General features: G+C 40.7%; 2 protein-coding genes across 2 annotated transcripts in view; one reads left to right on the forward strand and one right to left on the reverse strand.

Annotated features, from left to right (window-relative positions):
* Positions 1 to 6097: 6097 nt before the first annotated feature.
* On the reverse strand, positions 6098 to 22212 carry ssrp1a (structure specific recognition protein 1a). The gene is made up of 18 exons (XM_053631722.1): positions 20829 to 22212; positions 20451 to 20513; positions 20114 to 20299; positions 16843 to 16948; positions 15434 to 15627; positions 14010 to 14110; positions 13495 to 13624; positions 12788 to 12891; positions 12438 to 12566; positions 11142 to 11363; positions 10886 to 10958; positions 10508 to 10628; positions 10369 to 10414; positions 10143 to 10281; positions 7606 to 7773; positions 7257 to 7354; positions 6456 to 6618; positions 6098 to 6356 (listed from the first exon to the last, which is right to left on the reverse strand). The coding sequence occupies exons 2-18, from the start codon at positions 20502 to 20504 to the stop codon at positions 6288 to 6290; spliced, it is 2103 nt and encodes a 700-aa protein (XP_053487697.1). The 5' UTR covers positions 20505 to 20513; positions 20829 to 22212; the 3' UTR covers positions 6098 to 6287.
* A 3364-nt stretch (positions 22213 to 25576) lies between these two features.
* The window catches only part of clcf1 (cardiotrophin-like cytokine factor 1), a 15894-nt gene continuing 15425 nt past the window's right edge, over positions 25577 to 26045 (forward strand). Inside the window, exon 1 of the mRNA XM_053631735.1 lies at positions 25577 to 26045. This exon is cut by the window's right edge and continues 128 nt beyond it. The gene's annotated coding sequence lies outside the window, so the exon portion shown is untranslated.

Here is a 26045-nt window from a genome sequence, read left to right on the forward strand (position 1 = left end):
TGCTTGTATGTCATAATTTCTATACGGCTAATCCACAGGAGCTTGAATAGAGTATGTACTTCATGTACAGTGGTGCTTGAAAGTTTGTGAAAACCATAGAATTTTCTATATTTCTGCATAAATATAAAAAAAAAATTCCCTAAAAGTAGACAAAGAGAACCCAATTAAACAAATGAGACAAAAATATTATATCATATATTTATTGAGGAAAATGATCCAATATTATATATATATATATATATATATATATATATATATATATATATATATATATATATATATATATATATATATATATATGTGAGTGGCAGAAGTATGTGAACCTCTAGGATTAGGAGTTAATTGGTGTCAGGTGTTGAGAGGTGGGGCTTCCATGGATCAGACTTGTTGGTCCAGCACATCTTACAGACACTGGATCGGATTGAGACTCTGGGGAGTTTAGAGACCAAGTCAACACCTTGAACTCTTTGTCATGTTCCTCAAAATATTCCTGAATAATTTCTGCTGAAAGAAGCCACTGCTATTAGGGAATACCATTGCCATGAAGGGTTGCCAGATAGGTTTGCTTTCACTCGCATCAATGAGCCTTGGGCGTCCATGACCCTGTCGCTGGTTCACCGATTGTCCTTCCTTGGACCAATTTTTGGTAGGTACTAACCACTGCATACTGGGAACACCCCACAAGACCTGACGTTTTGGACATGCTCTGTCCCAGTCGTCTATGCATCACAATTTGGCCCTTGTGAAAGTCGCTCAGATCCTTACGCTTGCCCATTTTTCCTGCTTCCAACACATCAACCTCGAGAACTGACTGTTCACTTGCTGCCTAATAAATCCCACCCCTTGACAGGGATAATCAATGTTATTCATGTCACCTGTGAGTAACACTTTAATCACTGGACATATACAGTGGGGTCCAAAAATCTGAGACCACATTGAATAAACCTATTTTTTGTAAATGTTCAATATCTTATATTAAATTATTTTTTTGATATTTAAGATTCTGCACTATTTCTAGGTCCCTATTTAAATGTAAGCAAATATGTGATATTGACCGTGTTAACTGCCTTGTTTTGCTCATGCTTAATCTCTTCCATTAAAGCGTGTGTTCAGACGACACTGACGGATTTGTTCTAAAATGGATAATAAGGTTTTGGACAAACTTTGTGGAGTCCATGCAGCTCGAGTGCACGCTGTCATTAAAGCTAAAAAGGGGACAAACCAAACACTAAGAAAGACTCTACTTCCTATATCGATTTTATAATTTGTAATTAAAATAGTTGTGTGAAATTAAAAAAAAAAAATAGTGCAACATAGAAGCATTTTCACGAGTGCTCTCAGACTTGTGGACCCCATACTATGTGACACATGTTTGCACGTTATTGTTTTATTGTTGTTGGATTGTGTTTATCGCGTTTTAATTATTGCATTGTACTGTATAGTATTACACTGTTATATGGTATTGTACTGTTGTATTTATTATATTTGCTTTATTTCAGCAAAATAAATCTTTTGAGAAATACATCTTTTACATGGTGGGAAAAGAAGATTCGAGTACAATATATACCATTTTAAAAATTTGAATATCGTGGAAAAGTTCATTTTCTTCCCGTAATTTAATTTATTTCACTTTGTGTGTAATGAATCTAGAATATATGAACGTTCTACTTTTTGAATTAAATTACAGAAAAAAACTAACTTTTCCACGATATTCAAATTTTTTGAGATGCACCTGTATATATATATATATTTTTTTTTTTTTAAAAAACAACAAACAAACAAACAAACAAACTCTAGATGGTTAGGGTCAAGTGCTTTATCCTGGTCAGGCTTGCAGTGGATCTGGAACATACACTCAGTATGAGATGTCAGTTCCATCTCATTGTCAGCACCATAAACACACACACACACACACACAGTAGCCAGTCGGCCTACAGGCATATTTTGGGTTAGGATTGTATTGTCAGTTAGAAAGTGTACTTTACCCTGCATTAATACTTTCCCTGGTGAATACGTCCAACCCAACTGGGACTACTGTAATGTGCAAATTGTGTACTTATTGAGGAGAGGGAATAGGCTTCCACTTATACAGAAGTGGGCCCATTATGTTTGTGGTTCTTTATTGAGCCACTTACATATCAAAAATGCTTTGAAGTTATTGGGGAAAGGGAGGGTGTTTCTGAAAGAAACTAGCTTCCTGTAAATTATAGAGCACCGCTAGTGCCATATGCACATTAGTGACAGCAACGCTGTAGTACTGCTGGCCAAATCAGTGACATTTAACAACGTCCACAAATGGATGTATAGACAGAAGGAGAAACATTAACATGCACTCGTTCCGTTAATGGCATTATTTTTGAAATCCCACACCACGAGAGCTGAAAACAGGGAAAGAGGTGGAACACTCCCTCGGCATCGTCCAATTAGATCAGCTCTGTGGAAAGCAAAAGGAAATGGCTCCATTTGTCTTTTTACATCCGTTTATGAAAAAAAAAACCACACTCGCTTTTACCATCCCATTTCCCCATGACATATTAAAGACCACACCGGCTAATTCGGCAAGCAGATAGATTAAAAACCACACACTCACTCCTATGAACTATGAGCTATCTGTCTGTGAGGCAAGATTTTTATTTTGGTAAACTGGACAAGCTTTTATCTTTCATCGAGTTTTATTGACTCTCTCTCTCTCTCTCTCTCTCTTTCTCACACATAGTCAAATATTCACACTCTTACAGCAATCTTTCTCAATCTATTTGTTACCAGGAAGCACTTTAATTACAAAACAGATTCCACGAACTCCCACAATAGATTTATTCCAGGAAAATGATTTTAATATGTACAATAAAATTCTGGCTATTTATTAGAGCCAGAGAGCTTTTAATTCTTGATCTTTCCTTCAGCAGAACACATTAGGTCCAATTTATTTATCATTTATTTATACATTATTTACTACTCCGAACTGTTTCTGAGTTATTGAAATTTGGAATTAACCCAAGAGAAATTCAAGAGACCAATTAAACTGGCTATTAAGCTCTAAGTATTCAATAACCAAGCAGAAATACTCTGTGACAGTTTCAGCCTGTTCTGACATTTTTATCTTATCTTGTTTATCGCTTAACTTTAAGCACTCTCACATCCCAGTGTATACACTTACGTCCCCAAGATTAGATTGTCCAATAAATGGTCAGTGGGAGGAAGGACTTTTTGTGTCTTACCACCCAAACTTTTGGATTTTTCTCCCCCTCTTCCTCTTTAATCTGAGCTGAAAGACTTTCCTGATCTCTCAACACTTTCACCCTCGTTATTCCACTTGTTAGAGTTTCTTTTTCCCGTCTGTGTAGTGGTCCTTTGTTTGGTTCTGCTGACACTTGCTCCATGAAATTTTTTTTTTTTTTTTTAAAGTAAAAAGTATTTATTAGTGAATTATTTATTTGCATTATTTATTAGTCAACCTACACCGATTAGCCATAACATTAAAACCACTGACAGGTGAAGTGAAGAACATTGATTATTTCGTTACATTGGCACATATAAAGGGGTGGGATTCATTAGGCAGCAAGTGAACAGTCAGCTCTCGAAGTTGTTGTGTTGGAAGCAGGGAAAATGGGCAAACGTAGGGATCTGAGCGACTTTGACAAAGGGCTAGATTGTGATGTCTAGACCAGGGGTATCCGATCTTATCCGGAAAGGGCCGGTGTGGGTGCAGGTTTTCATTCCAACCAAGCAGAAGCCACACCTGAGTCTATTGAATGCCATGATCAACTGATTAAACAGGTGGAATCAGGTGTGGCTTCTGCTTGGTTGGAATGAAAACCTGCACCCACACCGGCCCTTTCCGGATAAGATCGGACACCCCTGGTCTAGACGAACGAGTCAGAGCAGGTCTTGTGGGGTTTCCCCCGGTATGCAGTGGTTAGTACCTACCAAAAGCGGTACAGGGAAGGACAAACAGGGTCATGGGTGCTCAATGCTACCTGCCACACCGCAAAAATGGTTCAGGAACGGTTTGAGGAACATGACAAAGAGTTCCAGGTGCTGACTCGGCCTCGAAATTCCCCAGATCTCAATCCGATTGAACATCTGTGGGATGTACTGAACAAACAAGTCAGATCCATGGAGGCCCCACCTCTCAATTTACAGGATTTAAAGGATCTGCTGCTAACGTCTTGGTGCCAGATACCACAACACACCTTCAGAGGTCTTGTGGAGTCCATGCCTCGACGGGTCAGAGCTGTTTCGGTGACAGAAATTGGACCTACACAATGTTATGGCTGATCTGTGTATATTGCACAAGTTTTCAATGGGATTCACGTTAGGGCACTCTGATGGCTACTCCAATCACGCCACTCACTTTGTTGTCTTTTGTCATTTTGTTACAGCTTTGACGGTAAACTTAGGATCATTGTCCTGCTCTAAGACCCAGTTGTAACATTCTGGCTGATGTCTTGAGGTGTTGCTTCAGTATTTTGATAATCCTCCTCCCGCACAACGTCATCTATTTTCTGAAGTACACCAGTCCCTGTCCCTCACAACACGATACTGCCACCCCCGTGCTTCACAGTCAGGACGGTGTTCTTCTGATTAAAAGCCTCACCCTTTTTCCACCATATGTAGCACTGATAATTATGACTAAACAGCTCAATTTTTGCTTTATCTGATCAAAGAACACTCCACCAAAAGGCTGCAAACTTCAGGCTGGGTTTTGTTTTGTTTGTTTTTTACATTGGGACTTCTTCCTTGCGCATCAATGGCGATGTACTGTAGGACTCTCTGAATGGTAGTTGTATACAGAATATTTGGTACCTAATGCCTCCAATCCGTTCACCGGTTCTCTTCTTGTTGTATCGCGATCTAGTTGAACCTTTCAGACCAAATTTCAAACTTAATTTCTCAGTGCAGTTCTAGGATTTTCTTATATTTGCATACAGTAGTTTGCACAGATGCTCGGGTCACTTTCAGTTGCTTGGAAACTGCTCCTAAGGGGAAAACCAGTCTCTAAACATAGGCCCTTTAATCAGCCATAAGTGAGCTCCCAATTATTGTCTATGACAATTGGCCAGCAAAAAGGCATTAAAGAAATGTTTAGAATCTTCCAGACTGCTTAAAGAGAAAGTCAACTTGGCATAAATTTTTGACCCACTGGAATTAGATATAGTGAGTGAATGAATGCTGCTATAAATCTCTAGCTGATCGTTTTAAGATGATCTCTGGCCAAAACAAATGCTTAGTAACATGGAATGTGAGAATATCTTTAACCTAGGCTGCTTCTTATTGGGATTTGTTGTTTGTGTAAAAGCCTCACAAATCGCTTCATCACACACAGTTCAAATTTTATTACAAAACATTTATTGAGATTGTAACAGGACAAACACATAACACCCATATATTCAAATCAAGATGCAGTACAGGATCTTCATTTAAAAGCGGGGAAACAAAACCACAAGATAACGCTAGTGATCCCTGATTTAATTTTTAAATCAAATTTACCTACAAGTAAGAAATAAAGATAGTAAAGGGCTCTAGTTGGTTGTTGCTCTCAGAATTCACAAAAAAAAAAAAAAAAAAAAAAGGTACCCGCCTCTCCATGGTTTCCATTTCCCATAGAGCGAATGTACACCGGTGCCTGAGGAGGCAGAAAAAATTGGTCCAAAGATTAGTCAGTGTGTGTTTGTTTTTATCTGTGACTGCAATGCCAGAGAGGATACGTGGTAAAAAAAAAAAATTTAAATAAAATATGATAATAATGTAAAAGTAACAGTGGTGTTCTGATAAACAAACATTGCTGACATGCAGCCATCAAAACGCACTGCTTTCCCTTAACGTGAAAAAACGTGTGATGACAAATGATAAAAAGCAAAAAATATCATTTATATCTTTGCAAGAGCAATTATACTAACTAACGTGTAGATTTTTTAAAATTACGTTAGCTTTAAATACCTGGTCCAAATCTTTTATATGTATGTGTGTGTGTGTGTGTGTGTGTGTGTGTGTGTGTGTGTGTGTATATATTATTTATATATATATATATATATATATATATATATATATATATATATATATATATATATATATATATATATATATAAAACAAATCATCTATCATTATGTATATATATATATAAATAATGATAGATGATTTTTTTTTTAGCCAATTATAATTTCGTTTCTCTGCAATGTTTGCTTCAGATCTGTAAATGACGTTTCGTGAAAACATGGTGTGTAGTTTGGTCGTTTATCCTGAGCAGCAGCTCACGTTCTCAGAACCCCAGCACACGTGTGCGACTTCATTCGGAGTCGGACTCTGCCTCCGAGCTCGGTGGCGTAGAGGCAATTTCTTCCTCATCCTCATCAGCCTGTGAAGAAGAACGGTAAAACATAACTTCCTGTTTCAACCAAAAAAAAGCTCCAGTATTATTACTGAGAGAAGCCAGGACTACGGCGGTGTGCGTTACCTTGCGCTTTTTGCCTTTGCCGCGATCAGAATCCGACGAGCTCTCCTCGCTAGAAATGAACTCTTTGCTCTTAAAGCTTTCGTTTACTAATTTGTCTCGCTCCTTCTCTCCTCCGCTCTTCCTTTTCTTCTCATCCGCTTTCCCGCCTTTCTTCTTCTTTTCCCTGTCGAACAGCACAGAGAGAAAGAGAGAGAGAGGGGGGGGGAGATAAACCTTACTTTTGATCAAATGTGTCATCACTGACTATGACATTCAAGGCTGATTAACTAATGAGACTGATTTAATGAGATTTTAATGAAATTTACAGGGAAGCACCTATTATCATTGCTATGTACCTTGCATTTCTAGTGCTTTCTGCATAAACAGACCCATTTCCCCTACAATGATTTCAATAATTCATTATTATGGCCTGTTACAGTGTATTGCCTCTTCCTGATTTGCTCGACTTCTGCATATTTGTTCCACTGAATGCTTTAAGATTTGTTTCAATATCTTGAAGGGGTTACACCACCATGTCCACCAAGTGCAGCTAATCCAGTGACCAGTGGGCCCTTTGTTTAGGTTTACATTATCTAAAGCCCTAAAAATGATTCCATGTCACAAATATGCAATACTACAGGAAAGCAAGAAAGGGGGCAAATACTTTTGCGGCACTGTGCAACCCTTTTTTAAATCTAAGCAGGCAGATTTTATGGAGATGGGGCTTGTAGTGCAGAAGATACAGCAGTAAAGAATGAGTTTATGTTTAAATATATATATATGTATACATGTGTGAGTGAACTGTATATGCAGTTAGCTCACTTGACCGCAGATGATGAAGCTCCTCCGCCGCTTTCTTTATATTCTTTCATTGCTCTCTCGTACTGTTTTTTAGCTTCTTCTGCCTTCTTATCCCACTCCTACACAGACAGGGAGAGAAGCGTGTTAAACAAAAGACACTCGGGGGAACAGTTTGTAAACGTGTCTTCTATCCAAGTGAAGCTGGTTTCTTACAGGAAGTGATAACAGACAGGGCAGAGACAGGAGTATTTGTGGGATTCAGTAGGAGGAGGCGCATTATAGCTGTATTATGAAATATTTATTCCTTCGGGTCATAAAGGATAACTTCTTACTGATTGTAAACGACTACGCAGCATCATGTAGTACCGACCTCCTTGCGGCTTTTGTCAATCTGTTTCCACATCTCTCCGGCTTTCTTGGAGATCTCCGTGACCGAGATTCCGGGATTCTCGGACTTGATCCGCTCTCTGTTGGCGTTCAACCACAGCATGTAGGCGCTCATGGGCCTCTTAGGGGCTCCTGCGTCCTTTACCTTCTTCTGTTATGGAAAGAGAGGGCATGTATTTGTGTTATATACTGTGCTTTTGTAAATACTATCTCAGCTAGTCACTATATATTTAAGTTTTACTCATTGTTACTGATGACGCCCTCTGCTGGACAAGTCGTGTTATTATAAATAAATAAAAATCAAACAAACCAAATACAGTATGTACATAAAAGTTAAGATCAAAATGCTCTTCTTTTAGTCATCTAGTGTAGGTCTGTTTGAACATGCTAGAAACCTTTCGGCTAAATTAACACTGATGTAGGAAAAGGACTGAACTACGATGTACGACAGGCACATTTTATCTTCGCATGAATACAGCGGGGGAAATAAGTGTTGAACACGTCAACATTTTTCTTCAGTAAATATATTTCCAATGAGGTTATTCACATGAAATTTTCACCAGACATCAGTATTAACTCAAGAAATCCACACATATAAAGAATGTAAAGAATGTCATTCTGCTTTATTACACTTAACTTTATGGACTTTAATGTTGTGAATTCTTTATATGTGCGGATTTCTTGAGTTAATACTGATATCTGGTGAAAATTTCATGTGAATAACCTCATCGGAAATATATTTACTGAAGAAAAATGTTGACGTGTTCAATACTTATTTCTCCCGCTGTACATACCCCTTAATCATATCAGATTTCGAATTAAATTTAAAAAACAGTTAATGTCCTACACGCAATATGATGTCGAAGCAGTCTGTACAGTCCGTCCGATTTCTGGGGCCAAAATGCTTGATATCGCAGCAGATTTTTGTCTAAATTTGCTGAGTTTTTTGTGCTTTTATTTATTTATTTATTTATTTATTTATTTTTTAAGAAAACTACTTGAATTTGTGAATATGTGATTGTTTTGCACGGTCTTTCGTAGTGCTGTCTGCCGGTAAACGAGACCTTTTAGCTGTTCTCGTGTATGAAGCACATGAATAGAAGAGGGATCTGCAGTAATTTTGGGGGAAAAAAAAAAAATAATTTAAAAATAATTTTTAAAAAAATCGTAAGCTCCTCTGAATAGTTTCTTTGATTTTGCGTTAATTTCGGCGATCGCAAAATCCTGGATCGACTGACCGAGTAGTTAATTCATCGATATCACGATAAACGACGTCGTAATGCACTTTTCTGAGATATTGTTGCGACTTTATTATTATTATTATTTTTAAGATAATTACAAACAGCTTCCGTGCTGAAGCTTTGTATTTAATCTTAAAAAACTAATACATTTTTTACAGTTGTAAATTTACAAACATATTCTAAACTCGTCTATGAATAACAAACAAATGTACTATTATTAGTTATTAAAGCGTAATGCTGGGCGTTTACAAGCAAATCTGTATGTATTGTGATTCATATCGCGCATCATAGAAATGACTATAGATGATAATCGCGATACGATATTTGTTGCCATATCGCCCATCCCCCATCATGGCTACGCTCTGAGAGGAACATTTATAGAGAACTGGAAATATTTCAAATTTGGCCTGTGTTTTGGAGGCGTAAAAAAAAAAAAGAAAAAAGGTTCCTGCATGAAAGGTGTTCAAAAAACTATGGATTTTTACGGGAAATGTAAAAATCGAGCTAAATATCAGCGACCGCAAAGCCGAGAGCAAATAAATAAATAAAACATTCCGGACGGTTTTTTTTTTTTGTCTTTGTAAGCAGATGATTTTCAGCTCTTTCTTGGTTTATACGAAATGAACCCCGAGCCCGATAGACGCATGACAGCTGTATGTAGCGTCTGCAGTGCTGTAAAATATCTTCTCATTAATATTTACACGCGTATTAGATACTACGTGCGTGTGGTCACTATTTGACCGTCCTAATACAAACAGCATCGCGGTCCGTTTCTGAGCCCAGGAACATGCGCTGTGCATCACCAGAACTGCACATTTCACAACGCATCAGGAAGTAATTATGCTGCACACATGGATCGTATTAATTACATTTTTATTTATTCCCTCGGACACACGCGGTGCCCAGCTAAATAAATAAATAAATAAATAAATGGGAATGTTCTTCCCCCCCTTCTTCTTCTTCTTCTTCTCCCCCAGCTCTGTGGGAATCTGGTGTCTGTGCATCATCAACGCAAGACTACGAACATCTTGGGACAAACACTGTAGGTTAAACGCGAACAGATTCTGACCCTTTTCTTTCATTGAGCGTTCAGTGGTGAGGCCACCATGTCTGATCACAGCCAAATGACTGTTACGTTTAAACCACCATCATCACGACGACCATATATGGAGTTTGGGCTAAGGAAGCTAATTAGGATCAACCAAAAAATGACCGACTACAACTTGTTATTAAATAAATCAAATCAAATCAAATCCACCGTTTCGTTTGTAGAATTCACCTCTTTGCGTGGTTTTCTCTCCTTCTTCTCTTTCACCGGTTTCTTGGGCTTCTTCTCGACTTTTTTCTTCCTCCCTTCATCCCCGCTATCATCATCCTCCTCTCCCTCGCTGTCGCTCACCGAGGCATTACTGTCATATCTGTGTACAGACAAGGAAGGATTTTATTTTTAAAGATTTTTAAGCAAACCCTATCAAAAAGAGAGAAAAAAAAAGAAGAAAACTCACTCTTCAGCAATGTCATCATCTTCCTCGCCAGGATTGAAGGACACATCTGGAGAAAAAAAAAATACAGATTTTTGTTACACAGCAAAGCAATGAAACGAGCGAAATATTCAGGAATGATTAGATCAACTGCGTGACTCACCACTGTCGCCATCGGACTCATCTCCCTCCTCTCGGATTTTACCCTCCTCCTTCATCCTCTCCAAATAAGCATCGTGCTCATCCTCGTCGGAGTCGCTGTAGCCACCGGTTGCCTTTATGTCCTACACGTAAACACACACGCACAGCCTCAAAGACTGCAGTACACGGCCCCGTCCATAAGATGGCGATAAAGAACTACATCGATTTACATTTACAAGTCATTAAGTACATCAAGCCCAAAAACCCCCCCCCCCACCAAAATTCCAACCCCTGGGGTGGTTAGATGGTTAGGTTCAGCTTTTATTGTCTCTAATGAGGCCAGGTCACGCACGCTATATACCCAGGCTACATCTGTTTATATACTATGTGATTACATTACCTCCTTTATGCCTCTGTTCTTGATGCTCAGCTTCTTGGCATTAACAAAGTCGAACAGTTTGCCGTATTCCTCTCTACAAAAACAGAGAAACACGACGGGCGGGGTTTTTTTTTTATTTTAATTTTTTTTAAACCTCCCCCCACACATTGGAAAATGGAAACATGATTGTTGATGCTTGCAGGAGTTTAAAAACACAACGTAGTTGTGCCCTCGACATGCGGTACTGTACAAGGGAATTCTGGGTAATGTAATGTACCTCTCGATGCTGCTGAAGGTGTACTGGCTGCCCTGCTTGGTCTCGATCTCGAAGTCGAAGGAGCGCGTGGTGGTGGTGCCTCGGGCGAAGTTCACGCAGGAGATCTCCTCGAAGCGCAGGTGCACCGGGGGTTTGTGCACGTAAATGAAGCCCCGCTCCAGAGGATACAGCAGCCCCGAGGTAGCCTTGTATGAGCACGTGATGCACTGAGCACCTGAATGACTGCATAGAGGAAAAAGTATTCAGACATCGACGTCGAGTTGTTTTCATTTCACGGCTTTATTCCGTACCGAAAACGATCCCCAGATTTCACATTTAACTATAAATGTATACATAATAAATAAGAATTGGAACTGCTGTGGTATTAGAAGAATAAAACACTTCAGGACGTGCCTTATTAGAAAAATTGCCATGTTTCATTATTGATCTGTCCAGTACTAAGCAACGTAATTAAATCTTTCCGGAGCTTTATTTTTTTCCTGTAAAAACTCAGAGCAAAGCTACGTTCACAAATCTCCAACTGGCGTGGCGCTCCTACTACTGGTTGCCATAGTAACAGTTATTGGCGGGTGGCGCATCTAGCATCCCACTCTTCGCAGCAAACCGGTTTTCTTGTCTCTAAAATGAAACTTTGTGGATGGGAGAGTGTTTTTGTAGGTATAAAATGCACCGGAGTATATGTATCAGATCCTACGAGATGAAGGAGAAGCAGCGTGTGCGCTTGACGTTGCGGCCATCTATCTGCGGCGAAAGCACAAGCACCGGGCCGTCTGCGTCGACAAAACTCGCAGGCAGCATGGTGGATCACGTGTGCTCCAAGTCGCTGCTAATTTATTTGTGTGTGTGTGTGTTTATATATATATATATATATATATATATAGATAGATAGATAGATAGATATGTATGTATAAAAAATGTGTGCACTAAAGACCCTAGCCCTTCCACAAGGTTGAACCTCTCCCCCTCTGTCCCCAGGACTTCTCGGTCAACTAACCCATCTGCTGAATAATGAACCAAATTCTCATTCCCACAATTTTACTAGACTTTAGACTTTGGGTGTTGGATTCAAAGCAGCTTTAATGTTTTTACGGAGCTTCCTAAAAACAGAAAAACCAGCACACACACAGCTGACTGCGCAAACCCGACATCACTTATTTGCCCACTTCCTAAAGATCACAACCATTAAAGAAAACATCTGCTCGCTTCAAGACCCCCAAAACCACAGCTAACACACTTCTGACCACTTTTTGACGTGTGCGAGTGCGTGTGCGAGTGTGGGGGCGTGCGAGGTCTCACCCCTGGAAGTTTCCCGGCACCGTGATCTTTCTGTTGACCAGAGCCTTCATGACCCTGCTGACCATCTCGTACAGAGAGCCGGACATGTTCTTGTTCAGCTTTCCCTCGAAGCGCCTCTCTACCTCCTCCCTGCCGAGAGAGCGAGAGCGATAGAGAGGTTAAAAAGAAACAAATGTTGTATGTTAAAGAGTCTGACAGAGCTAAGGTTTTCAGTATAGCTGACAAAATCATTTTAAGTGGAACGAGGGGCCAGGGGGCCTTCCCCCACCCACAGAGAGACAGACACACATAAAAGCTGGGTTTAAAAAAGAAAAAAGAAACAAAGAAAAAAAAAGGGCCAAGCTACTCACTCGCTCATGCTGAGAGTGAGGTTAACGTCTTCGTCTTTGGAGAAGAGGAGGATGAGGAAATGATAGCGTGTCTGGCCCTGCTTAATGGGTGGATCCAAGCTGATCTGAATTTACAGAGAATCAAAGGATACAACACAGTAAGAAAACGTGTGTGTGTGATGGTGTCACAAAGAAAAGCATAACTTTCTACACCTCAGTGCTTACCTTCACCTTCAATTTACACACGACACATTACATAATATCCGTCATATAATCAACCTCAACCCGTTTCAGCTCGGATTAACGAAGCGGTCACGCTTTTTAGTGAACCGATTCACCGCCGTACTTAATTTTCACAAGACAACAAAAAAATAAACCGTTGACAAAAAGATTAGAGTTCTCGGTGTTAAACGAAAGTGAATGAAATACGTCCAGCAGAACGTCAAGTCAACCCAGAGGAAGTGTAATTACTACAATGAGTTCAGAAGAAACTTCAAGAGCAGACAGAATAAAAGGTGAGAGACGAGTCGTGTACACGGACACCTGCGCCCACTGACTGGTTCTACTCAGTGCCAGCAGGTGGCAGTGACACCACAAATACGCGCTCGCTGGATATCTATACTGGATCTTCTTAAATAAACTAGAAACTTGCCATTTTGCTGTCTACGAAAAAAAATATTCATCAGCACTCTGGTATGTTTTTAAAATCAGTCAAAATCCACACTCACCACAAAGAACATCTGCCTCTGGTCCTTGTGAGGCAGCAGGAAGAGGCGCAGGACGGTGGTGTAGGGGATCTTGTAGTCAAACGTCTTACCGTGCAGGTGTAGGAAAGAGGGATAGATACGAATATCGTACCTGGATGGAAAGTGAGAGACAAACGCACATGGGTTAGTGTGTGAAATGCTGGGAGATATGTTTAAATACGATTTCTACAGTGGTAAAAAAAAAAAAAAAAAAAGTCACATTTTCTTGAGCTTTTTAAATGGTGGATATTATGAGTGTTTTATGAACTGCAGGGAAAAAAGTCAAATAAGAGCTTTAGACTACATTTCCATAAAAGCAGAGGTCATGATGTGGTTACAAAACAAAACCCAAAAAGAAAAACCTAAACAAAAAGCTAAACATGATTTTATTCAAAGTCTAGTACATCCTTCTAAGCTTTGAGCGAAAGCAATTGTGAAAGTGAAACCAATATGAAAGGGCCAGGTGTGTGTGTGTGGGGTTTTTTTTTTTTTTTTACCTTCCTCTGGGCGTAAGGCACTGCAGTTCTTTGAAGATACACACAGCATCTCCGGTAGCCTGAATAACATCTGCCTGAGAGAGAATATTCTGAGAAAAGATCTGCATAAGAGAGAGACAGAGAGGGAGAGAGAGAGAGAGAGAGTGAGATTGAGATTGAGAAAGCGAGAGAGAGTGAGATTGAGAGCGAGAGATTGAGAGCGAGAAAGATAGAGATAGATTGAGGGAGATAGATTGAGAGAGCGAGGAAGAGAGATTGAGAGAGTGATAGATTGAGAGAGCATGAGAGAGAGATGAGATAGATTGAGAGAGAGTGAGAGAGAGAGAGTGAGATTGAGTGAGAGAGAGAGAGAGAGAGAGATCCTATAACTTCACTCCAGATTATTATTTATTTATTTGTGCTGTATGTCCATGGCCTCTTCTCAGAAGTTCATCTAAAGACAAATGGTCACGGTATTTGCGAGGGAAATACAGCAGGGGTCCTCGTCCCACTTTAAACATTACCAAATGTCCTGAATTAGAACAATACCATTCTTCGAGGACTTCCTACTTTACGTTTAAATCACCAAAACATCATTAGTGATTATATACACATACAACCCCCTCCGAAACTATCGCAAGGCCAATTCACTTGTTCGTGCTGTACACCAAAGACATTTGGAGTTCGGATCAAAAGCTGGATATGAGACAAGGGTTTAGGATTTCCTGGTATTTCCATCTAGATGTGTTAAACATAAAACACAGATCCTTGTGTATTAAAAGGTTTCCCAGTACACCAGTGGTTTCCTTCTTTTTCAGGACGGTCCAAATTGTTGTATTAGCTATGTCTAATGTTTGTGTGCCGCCTCTGATAGATTTTCCCACTTTCCTCAGCTTCAAAATGGCTTGCTTTTCTCCCATAGACAGCTCTCCGATCTTCATGTTGGTTTAACCTTTTTAACAACAAATACTGTCTTTACAGGTGAAACAGAAGGTTCTAAACTCTCTAGCCAAATTCATCTTTTGATCTCAAACCCAAACGTCTTCAGTCTATAGCAAAAACAAATGAACGGGCCTTGCCGTTCCAATAGTTTCGGAGTGGACTGTATAGGCGTGTGGAAAAGCTACAGGAACTCGTCGAAACGGTCGCTCGTTTTGCTTTACATAACGCTTGCGTACCTGACAAACAAATCTCTCTCTCACAATCTCTCTCTCTCACACAATCTGTCTCTCTCACACAATCTGTCTCTCTCACAATCTCTCTCTCTCTCTCACTCACAATCTCTCTCTCTCTCTCTCACAATCTCTCTCTCTCTGTCTCTCTCACAATCTCTCTGTCTGTCTCTCTCACAATCTCTCTGTCTCTGTCTCTCTCACAATCTCTCTGTCTCTCTCACAATCTCTCTCTCTCTCAATGTACCTGACATAATGACAATGCTTGCGTACCTCTACAGGGTCCGTGCCCTCGTCTCCGGTGGAGGGCGGGACGTAAAAGCGGACCTCCATGAGCGACACTTCGGCGTCGTCGTTCTGATGGAATTCCACAGTGACCTCGTTCTTTCCCGTGGTGCACTGGGATACGTTGGCCAGGGGGATCTCGAATGCCGGACTGTCGTTAATGTCGAATGACAGCAACGGCCCTGAACGCGTAAACAACAACTCGTAAAAATCAAAAGAAAGACCGATCGACAAGATGTTTCATACGACGTCTGTATTTAGAGATGCATCTGCCCCGTCGGATTCAGACCAAGAGATATTAGTATAACTGACGTGTAACCACCCGAGCGCGATGGTTTTTCAGCTGTGCCGAGGTTCAACGTCCTTACAAAGCGACTGCAACTCTCTACAGGCCTCGCGAGAGGTTACTGATGTGCTTCAAAGACTTTTAGGTTGGTCCCGTGTACTCTCGACGTCTCCGATGAATTTCATTCTTCCAGGAACAATGGGTAAAGCTTGTTTCAATAGGCTGACAGATTTCTCTCATTTTAAACATTGTATTCGTGTTTATTACAGATATCATTTTTCCCATTATTTGGTACTAGTCTCTGAGTATTAATCAATCAGGGATTTCACCGAACATCTTATTTAGCGCCGTTCGTATCCCTAGATTACTACATTATACAGAGGCCACGAAAAAAAGCGCTCACGTGTGTTCATGCACTTAGACGTCCAAGCTTGTTCTTTATAAAGTTAGCTTTTTTTGCGTACTAGCTTCTCTATTACTTTCACGTTTGACTTTTAAAAACCTCTCCCGCAGCCAAACCTTCTGCTTCGTGTGCCAATCTTCTGGATTTTTCTAAATGAGTGAAGCAAGTTGGAAATTTGTGGCGCAGATCGTGACAGCGATCACGACGACGGCAGAACGGGTTCGTGAGAAACGGAGCTTATCGGCGTGTTTAACGTCTCTGTGAGGGGATTCGCAAAACGTTTTACAAGCTCGACAGGAACGTTTCGGCTCCGAACGCCACCTGGTGGACGTCGCCTTAAATCCCCTAGATGTATATAAAGTACGCAGGGATCGAGTACGTGAACTACGCGGCTCACGTTGCTGCTGCTTCTGCACGGGTCAAGAATAAACCGGAATCAAGAACTGTTATTTTCACTCACTTAGTGTTTGCTTTGTCCAGATCACGGTCATTTTGTGTTGGAACTAGATCATGCGCATATATATATATAAAATGCGACTAAATGAGTACGGTAACATGGTATACCGGATATATTAAATGCCCTTTAATATTTATCGTGTCTGTTTGCACTTTAGAGGTTTTGCACTCATTCTGCTCAAGGCATCATTTGACTGAGTATTGAGCATTTTATTTATAAATAAATACTATATCTATTAGGAGCGTACTTACCTGAGAATTTAGCAGTGCCCCAGTTCCAGCCTTTCACACACATGTCCTTTTCTGTCAGCTCAACTTTGTAGTTGGCCTTAAAAAATGTGGAGATTTTCTCAAAGTCCTGTGGAGCAAAGCAGAGTGCAGAGAGAATTAGTAAACAGAGTTAATTCGTCACCCCCCAATAAAAAAAAAAACCCAGTTCATCAACCATATCCTATCCACCCTCCCGCCGGCTTCATTAATAAGAGGTCGGCTGTCGGCACTGTGCCCCGCGGCCCTCTGGGATGGTGGAGGTGTGCGTAATCCGGCCACAGGCTCATACTGAGCGCGCCCAATCAGACTGTTTATTTATCCAGCACCGCACAATCGCTTCCACATGTCACACTAGCGTTGTGCATGTGTGTCTGAGCAAGACAAGAAGAGAGAGAGAACAAGAGAGAGAGAGAGAGAAAGACCGAGAGACACATCTGCACACTCAGCGGTGCTGGTGCTAAAAAAACCAACAAAAAAACAAAAACGTTGCTAATAACAACGACCATCACACACCTAATCCACCACATCTCGCAGTTTTATACACAAACCTGAACTTTCATCACAATCATTACAACGCTCTCGTTTTCCGTTCTTAAATTAGCCTCCCCCATAAACATCAGGATTCAAAGTGAGTAACCGGGCCATATATTTAAATGCAACACACACACACACGTAACAGTAAGGGAGGTCAGTATCACATCGTCTTAGTTTGTCACGAAATGTTGCGCGTTTTCCCGGAATGATGGTGCATGAGGAAGCTAATAAAACACACTCCTGCTAGGACGGACACACACACACATACACATTAGCTGAAGCCACTGATTAATCCCGGAGCGACTCGAAGCGTCCTTTTCCTGTAGCATCTTGAATTACACAGACATAAACACTCAATGTGTTACACCCACACACACACACGATCTACTGAACATTTTTGTTTCGAGCATGTCTATTTAGCATTGCATTGAACATTACATCAGCTCTTCTCGAGTCCAACTTAAACACGATGAGGCGTGTGTGGAAATCGCCAGTCTCTGATTCAACTCATCAAGTTCATCACCATTCTTGGAGCGCGCGCACGCACACACACACACACACACGTCAACCATTTCTTCTAGAACAATAAGCGAACCCCAGGGACTTCAATAAAACATGTATATTAAGTAATAGACAGACTAAAGACCGATCAAAATCAGGGAAGAAAGAACAATAATAACGCGTGGCCTCTTAGGGCTTCGGTCACTGTCGGAGCGTCGTCATTAAAAATGATTTGACGGTGCTGTGACTGGAGGTTACTCAGTGCTCGCTGAACTGAAGTGCACGTGAACACGGTTGCATGCTGTTTAAACGCCATAAAGAGGTTTTTTAATCAGGTTACTGCTACTGTAGTACATCATCGGTGTATCATCATTAATCATGAAATACGTCCAAATAAATCAAGGTCGCTTTGTGTTGTGTGTTCCTAAATGCAACGTCAGAGTATCGTACGGTATTGGATGTTAGTATCAGATCCGTCATTTCTTATACGAGTATGAGTAAGGTATCGGATCGATCCCCAAAACCGGTACTGTTTGGTCTTTTTGTGATATTTATACAGTATAATGACTTTGTTACAGTCCCCGTGAAGTGCCTTGAAACACACAGCATTATTGGATGTGTTGACGTAAGGGCATCACATATCGAGTGGCTCCTCCCCCTTTTTAAACAGCCAATGGTGTTTAGCTTATCTCACAGCCCAGGCTAAGCTGGTGAGCTGGCACAAATACAGAGCCCTCCATTAATATCGGCATGCTTGGTAAACATGAGCGAAGGAGGCTGTGAAATTTTGTCTTTATTTTGTAACCTTTTGATTAAAAAAATAAATAAATAAATTTAAAAAAATCACAAAAATACTCTGCTCTCATTGACATCAAACAATTGCAAACACAAAACAGGTTTATCCAAACACATATCTTTGTTAAATAGCAATGGGAATATACTTCAAATATATTTCGCTCATTATAAATATGACCTTTTATTATATTACCTTTTAACGCCATTAATAAGTAAAGAAAAGACATCCATTCTGAAATTTCGACCCTCGAAAACGGACACTTTTGGAAACGCCTAAGACCCCGTTTTACTTTGAAAACTCCGGGCTTGCGTTTGAGTGTAAACGGACCACGAAGACTTTTGAAAAACGAAAGCGAGGCTTCACCCACATCCTCCCCCTGATTGGGTCTTCTGGATCATTGCGTATCCTTCCCTGATTCGTCAAGCCCCTCCCATATGACCATTACGCTACCTTGTTTGTATACACAACAACACGGAGACTGAACCGCAAGCTTTGCTGGATTTGTCATCATTCTTAGCAGCCATTGCGCAGTTAAATTCTGTACATTATAATACTGCAGCTGCCGACAAGCGCAAGAGGCGAGCTGCGATTAGAGAAATCGGCAACAAATCTCACTTCGAGCGGCGTAAGCCCTACGTGGAACGCCAGTTTGGACTAGCAACCAACTTCCCGTTGACACTTGTATGCACAATGCCCAGTGTGCATGAACGGTCATGTGACATTCAGTTGGGTAGTGTGGATGAAGATCGTTTCTGAAACATGGCGGAAATGCCAGTGTGGACGAGGACCGTTTTCATTTTAAAACCAAAACGCACTAGTGTAAACAGGCTGGAAGTGCTATTATTGAGGCCAGCAGGGGGCGCTCACCATGTGGTCTAATGCCCCAGTATAATGACAGGGACATTAGACTGTAAAAACAGCACCGTCTTTCAGATGAGATGTTAAACCAAGGTCCTGACTCTCTGTGGTCATTAAAAATTCCGGAATACTTATGGTAAAAGAGTAGGGGTATAACCCCAGAGTCCTGGTGAAATTCCCCCATTGACCCTTCTCTATCATGACCCTCTAATATTCTCCATCCCTGGTTTGGCTACATCACTCTCTCCTCTCCACTAATAGCTGGTGTGTGGCGGTCGTTCTGGCGCGCTATGGCTGCCATCGCATCATCCAGGTGGACGCTACACACTACTAATGGTTGTTGAGGAGACATCACCACCCCCCAATACGATGTAAAGCACTATACAAATGTAACTGTAACAAAGAAACAGTTGACTAAAATGCAAATGAGTTCCTGTTTGACTTTTCACATCGGGTGCACGTCTCAGGTAGCTTTCACTTCGGCACATTACTCACGTGTTTCCGAACATGTTTTCGTTCACAGAGAAATACAACACAACACCACACACATCCTCAGTTCGTTACCGTGTCTTTGAAGCCGTCGTATTTGTAGATGTGGCCGTTGCTCGTTGCCAGTTTGATCCCGTGTCCGAGACAGACACGCCGCCACTGTGCGAGACACAGATCGGGGGCAGGGATGCTGTCCACTTTTCCCGTCTTACTGCTTTTGTAGACTACAGACTGTTTACTGAACCGCAACCGGCCGTCATTCTGTAAAGGCCAGAGTTTACACACGTCATTGTACATAATGTTAAAAAAATATCTAACGCACAGAGAACTTCTGTATGTTTTAGGGATTAAAACTGAACACTGTGTTTATGTCAGATATTCAGAAGTGTGTGTGTGTGTGTGTGTGTCTTACCCAGAATCCTTTCACCTCCTGATAAATATCATTGAACTCCAGTGTGTCTCCCATCTCTGCTGCCTAACACACACACACACACACACACACACACACACACACACACACACACACACACACAGAGAGAGAGAGAGAGAGAGAGAGAGAGAGAGAGAGAGAGAGAGAGAGAGCGCGAGAGAGATGGACGCTAATCAACTTAGCTAGCTGTATAACGTTGCTGGCCTGTTTTTCATAAACACACCGCATAAATATTACATTATTCCATAACCAAGAGATCCCAACTATCAATTAATCACCCTAATAACATCCTTCTATATGTTTATTTCTCAGTTTAACATCACTAAAACAGGGAAAAAAGGGGCGAAACTATTACCATACCTCTGCTCTGCTCCCCCTTTTCCCGCGTGAAACGTCCGGGAACAGCAAACAATGACCCGGAAAAAGATCGCGTTATTTCCGGTTGTATGACGTCATGCGCTTCTAGCGTACGCGCTACATAGAGGGTATAAATATTAAATTTTTTTGATAGACTTTGACTCACATACACAGCTGACACCGGATCATACCTATATACTGTACAAAAAAAAAAAAAAAACCAAGTGGGCATGAGTGTGAGGCAGGGCAGAAACCCAAAGGAAGAGATGATAATTAGAATACGTCATGCTGGATTAATTCTAGCATTAGACAGAATAGGAAAACACCCCACTGGACTCTGCACACACTGCAGTACACAAGAGACAGTGAAACACATTCTGTTAGACTGCAAAAGGTATGAGGAGGAAAGAACTGAGCTAGAGATGCAGATTGGAAAGCAAAACATGACACTAGAGAACTTGCTGGGGAAAACATCTGGGGAAATGCACCGCCCCCTAATAAACTATCTAAAAAATACTGGGATAAGTGAGAGACTTTAGTAATCTAGTAGGAATATCTAGTATATAGTTATTTATCTCTTTAATTTCTTTTATTTATGTGTTATTATTATTATTATTACTTTTTTCCATTTTATTTTATTTTTTCTGCCAATCTACTGCCCACACTCCAGTCCAGTAGGTGGCGGTAATGCACCTTAAGTTGGTTTGCCAACCGCCATTAAAACAAAAAAGAAGAAGGAGACTTTGCCTCACGAATAAGCACTTTAATATTAGGAAAAGCTTTAAAACGTATAACATTTATTTTACAAAAGAGAATTGGAAATTGCCTTGTGTTTGTAAATTGATTTTTAAAGTTACTTTTTTAAAAAAGAAGGAATTAATAGCCCTGTTGACAATGTCACAAATATATCAATTGTAAATCATTTAGTTAAGATAAACATATTTTAAAATAGACAGAAAGAATCATATGTTTAAAAAAAAAAAAAAGACTTATGTAAGCAACACTATATGGCCAAAAGTTTGTGTACCCCTGAGCATCACACCCATGTGTGGTTATATATAAGTATACAATTGTATAGGATGTCTTTGTATGTTGTAGCATTACAGTTTCCCTTCACTGGAACTAAGAGGCCCAAATCTGTTCAAGCATGACATTGCTCCTGTGCACAAAGCGAGCTCCATGAAGACATGGCTTGCCAAAGGTGGAGTGGAAGAACTTGAGTGTTCTGGACAGAGTCCTGACCTCAACCCTACTGAACACCTTTGGGATGAATGGGAACACCGACTGCACCCCAGGCCTCCTCACCTAATATCAGTGCCTCTATCTCACTGATGCTTTTGTGGTTGAATGATCACAAATCCCCACAGTCACACTCCAAAATGTAGTGGCAAGCCTTCCCAGAAGAGTGGCGCTTATTATAACAGGCAAGGCGGGACCAATTCCATGTTAATGTGCATGGTTTTGGAATGACCATATATGGATGCGATGGTCACGTGTCCATATACTTTTGGCCATTTGGTGTATCTGCAAACTATTTTAAAATGTAAAAACTTGTCAACTGTGAGGAATTTGTCTTTATTTAAATTGTTTATTGCTTGCCCATTTTTCATGCTTCCAACACTGTCTGACTGTTGACTTGCTGCCTTTCTGTATATCTCACCCCTTAACAGGTGCCATTGTAACGAGATAATCAATGTTATTCATGTCACCTGTCAGTGGTTTTAATGTTATGGCTTATCTTTGTGTATTTGCAATTAAAATTATTCAACCCCCATTGCAAATCAGGTTTATTGTCAGAATGTACAGACTTTCAGCTGTTTCCAATGAACAAATCAAACAAAAGCAATTGAAATAGTTCAACACAACAAATACTTCAATGGTTTCCCCAAATTCAACTGAAAATGCAACTTATAATGATTTCTCCACTCTCAAAATTATTCAACCCCTTCATGTATGCATCTTTTGTACTTAGTAGATGCATAGTTTCTGGCAGCGTTCCTCAGGAATCTTAGCCCATTCCTCATGAGCAATGGCCTCCAGTTCAGTAATATTCTCAGGTTTGCGTGCTGCAAACTCCTTCTTCAAATCCCACTAGAGATTTTCTATGGGGTTCAAGTCAGGTGACTGTGATGGCCCTGTAGAATCTTCCAGGACTTCTTTTGCAACCATGCCTTGGTGGAATGCTGGGGAGGTATGCTGGGGGTCATTGTCCTGTTGGATGTCCAATGATGCCCAAGCTTCAGCTTCCTCACAGTTGGCATGAGGTTTTCTCCTAGGATTTCCTGATAATTCAATGAATCCACCTTGCCTTCCACATGCTGCAGGTTTCCAGTTCCAGAGGATGCAAAGCAGCCCCAGAGCATCACAGATCCACCACCATGCTTGACTGTGGACAGAGTGTTCTTTCTTCATTCTTCTTTCTCCAGACATACCGCTGATCCATCGTGCTGAAAAGTTTTGTTTCGTCGCTCCACAGAACAGAATCCCCAAACTTCTGTGGATTATTTATATGATTTTGAGCCGAATGTTCGTGTGCTTTTGGGTCAGTAGTGGTGTACGTCTTGGAGTCCTGGCATGGAAACCTTCTGTGTTTAGTACGTGCCTTACTGTGCTCACTGAAACCTCAGTGCCTGTTGCCACCAAGTCTTGCTGCAGGCCTTTTGCAATCATTCGAGGGTTTTTCACAACCTGCCTTCTTAGAAATCTGCTTGCAGCCGTTGATAGCTTCCTTTTTCTGCCACGTTCAGGTATTTTATGTATTTTCTGCCCCTAGCTAGTTCAGGTCTTTCATAAATTTTCTGCCCCTAGACAGTTCAGCTATTTCATAAACTTTCTACCCCTAGCCAGTTCAGCTATTTCATGCATTTTCTGCCCCTAGCTAGTTCAGGTGTTTCATGTGTTCCAGCTCAACCACACCTGGTGCAACTAATGAAGCCCTTGATTAGTTCATCAGGTGTGCTTGAGACAACACCTGTTCTGCATATTTGTGCTGTTGTGAGGGATTCTATCTAGGAGGTTGAATAACTGTGAGACTGGAGAAAACATTATAAGTTGCATTTTCAGTTGAATTTGGGGAAACCACTTGAAGCATTCGTTGTGTTGAACTATTTCAATTGTTTTTGTTTCATTTGTTCATTGCAAACAGCTAAAAGTCTGTACATTTTGACAATAAACCTGATTTGCACTGGGGGTTGAATCATTTTGATTGCAGCTGTATACACACGCACACACACACACACGCACGCACACACACACACACACACACACACACACACATACACACACACACACACACACACATATTCTTGGTGTAGTCTTGTTTGTGTTATGTTCTTCTTTGTTATTAATGTACAATTGATGAATTATAATAAATAAATATATAAATAATGCTACTGTAATAAAGTTAGGCTTCAGAGTGTTTCATGTGTCTCATGTAGTTTGTTTTCCTCTATTCTTTATTGTACATTTTATAGTATATATTCTATTGCCTTTATTTATTGTATTTTTGGCTTTGCCTTGTCTGTCACCATGTTACTTATTCTTTTGTCTGACATTGTGTAGCACTGTGATTCTAGGGGAAGTCTGTTTAAGTCTTAACGTTATATCTTCTATAAGGAGAGGAATGTTGATAACGCCTACTTGAACTTGAACTTGAGCTTGAACTTTAAAATAATGGTCTCTACACCTACATGGTGCACTACATGTCCAATGTGGAGTCACATAAGATTTTTTTTTTAAGTCTAATATAATTGCACCATTGATTCCTGAAGAATATTTTGATAAATACATGTAAATAAACACTATATATCAATAAATAAAATGATGCAGACACAGGTCAAGAGCTTCAGTCAATGTTCAATTTCAGAATGGGACAAAAGTGTGATCTGGACCAATGAAGTTTGGAAAAAAGACCAGATGACACGTTTTTCTCCCAATCTTCACCTGTCAAGTTTCAGTGAGCCTGTGCCCAGTGTAATCCCAGTTCCTGTTCTCAGCTGACAGAAGTGGAACTCGACGGTTTGACTGAGATGCTTTTCTGCTCACCACGGCTGTAAAGTGTGGCTATTCGTGTTAAGTTGAACTGAAGTTGAGCAAGCGGGTGTACAGGTAAAAAAAAAAAAAATCTTAATAAAGTGGCAAGTGAATGAATATTCAGTACAGTACCATGATACGTGACTGGGATCCCTGGGTTGTACTGTACTTTGAGTCAGAGGCACTTCTTCAGTGCGAACACTCAAAGCCACCAGAGGGCGACAAAGTTTTGAAAAGATGTCGCAAAGGAAATCACAATGACAGTGTTATATCCTATCAATTATATTCAGTCACGTGATACACCATGGGCCTACTGAAAATATCTTTCCAAGGAAAGCCACATCAAAACCACACAATCCATAAGTGTATATGTGCGTGTGTGTGTGTCTGTCTGTCTGTCCGTCTGACTGACAGGTAAAGGTGTGGTGAAGGAATAGAACTAGACAGGTAATACCAGAAGTATGATACATCAAAAAAGAATCTAAAGTGTCATTTATAAGGAGCCGAAAGAGTCGAGTTTACCTATATGACTCTTTAAGACACACACGCACTCACACACACACACACACACACACACACACATATATATATATATATATATATATATATATATATATATATATGTGTGTGTGTGTGTGTGTGCAACACTACAAGCAGATCTATTTCCAGTCCAGTTTCTCATAATTTGCTATTTTATTAATAGTGGCATGTATGACGAGATGAAGTGTAGTGTAGTGTGCAGCTATTAAATGTCTGATAATAATCCCCCTGGGCGCTTTGCGGTTTGGAGCCTCGTGGCCGCGCTCAATCAGACTCTGATAACAGACACGGTGGAGGAGAGAGAGAGAGAGAGAGAGAGAGAGACAGACAGACCGACAGAATGGAGAAGGATAGAGGGGAGGAGGAGAGGAGGAGGGGAAACTTGACTATAAATTCACTTCTCCGTCACTTCACTCACTCATTTACTTCACTCACTCATTCAGAGTCTGTCCTGTCCGTCAGGCTGAAGCGGACACGCGCAAAGCGGACACGCGCAAACAAGGGACACGCGCAAAGCGGACACGCGGAGTCGCATCGGTTCTACTAAAGCCGCTCATCCTCTCTTTATAGACTGTCGCGGAGTTGTAAAAGAGTCTCTCCGTGGAGGAGTGTGTGTGTGTGTGTGCGCGTGTGTGTGTGTGTCCGACA

The sequence above is a fragment of the Ictalurus furcatus genome, chromosome 8, assembly GCF_023375685.1.
Source record: "Ictalurus furcatus strain D&B chromosome 8, Billie_1.0, whole genome shotgun sequence".
NCBI classification, from domain to species: domain Eukaryota; kingdom Metazoa; phylum Chordata; class Actinopteri; order Siluriformes; family Ictaluridae; genus Ictalurus; species Ictalurus furcatus.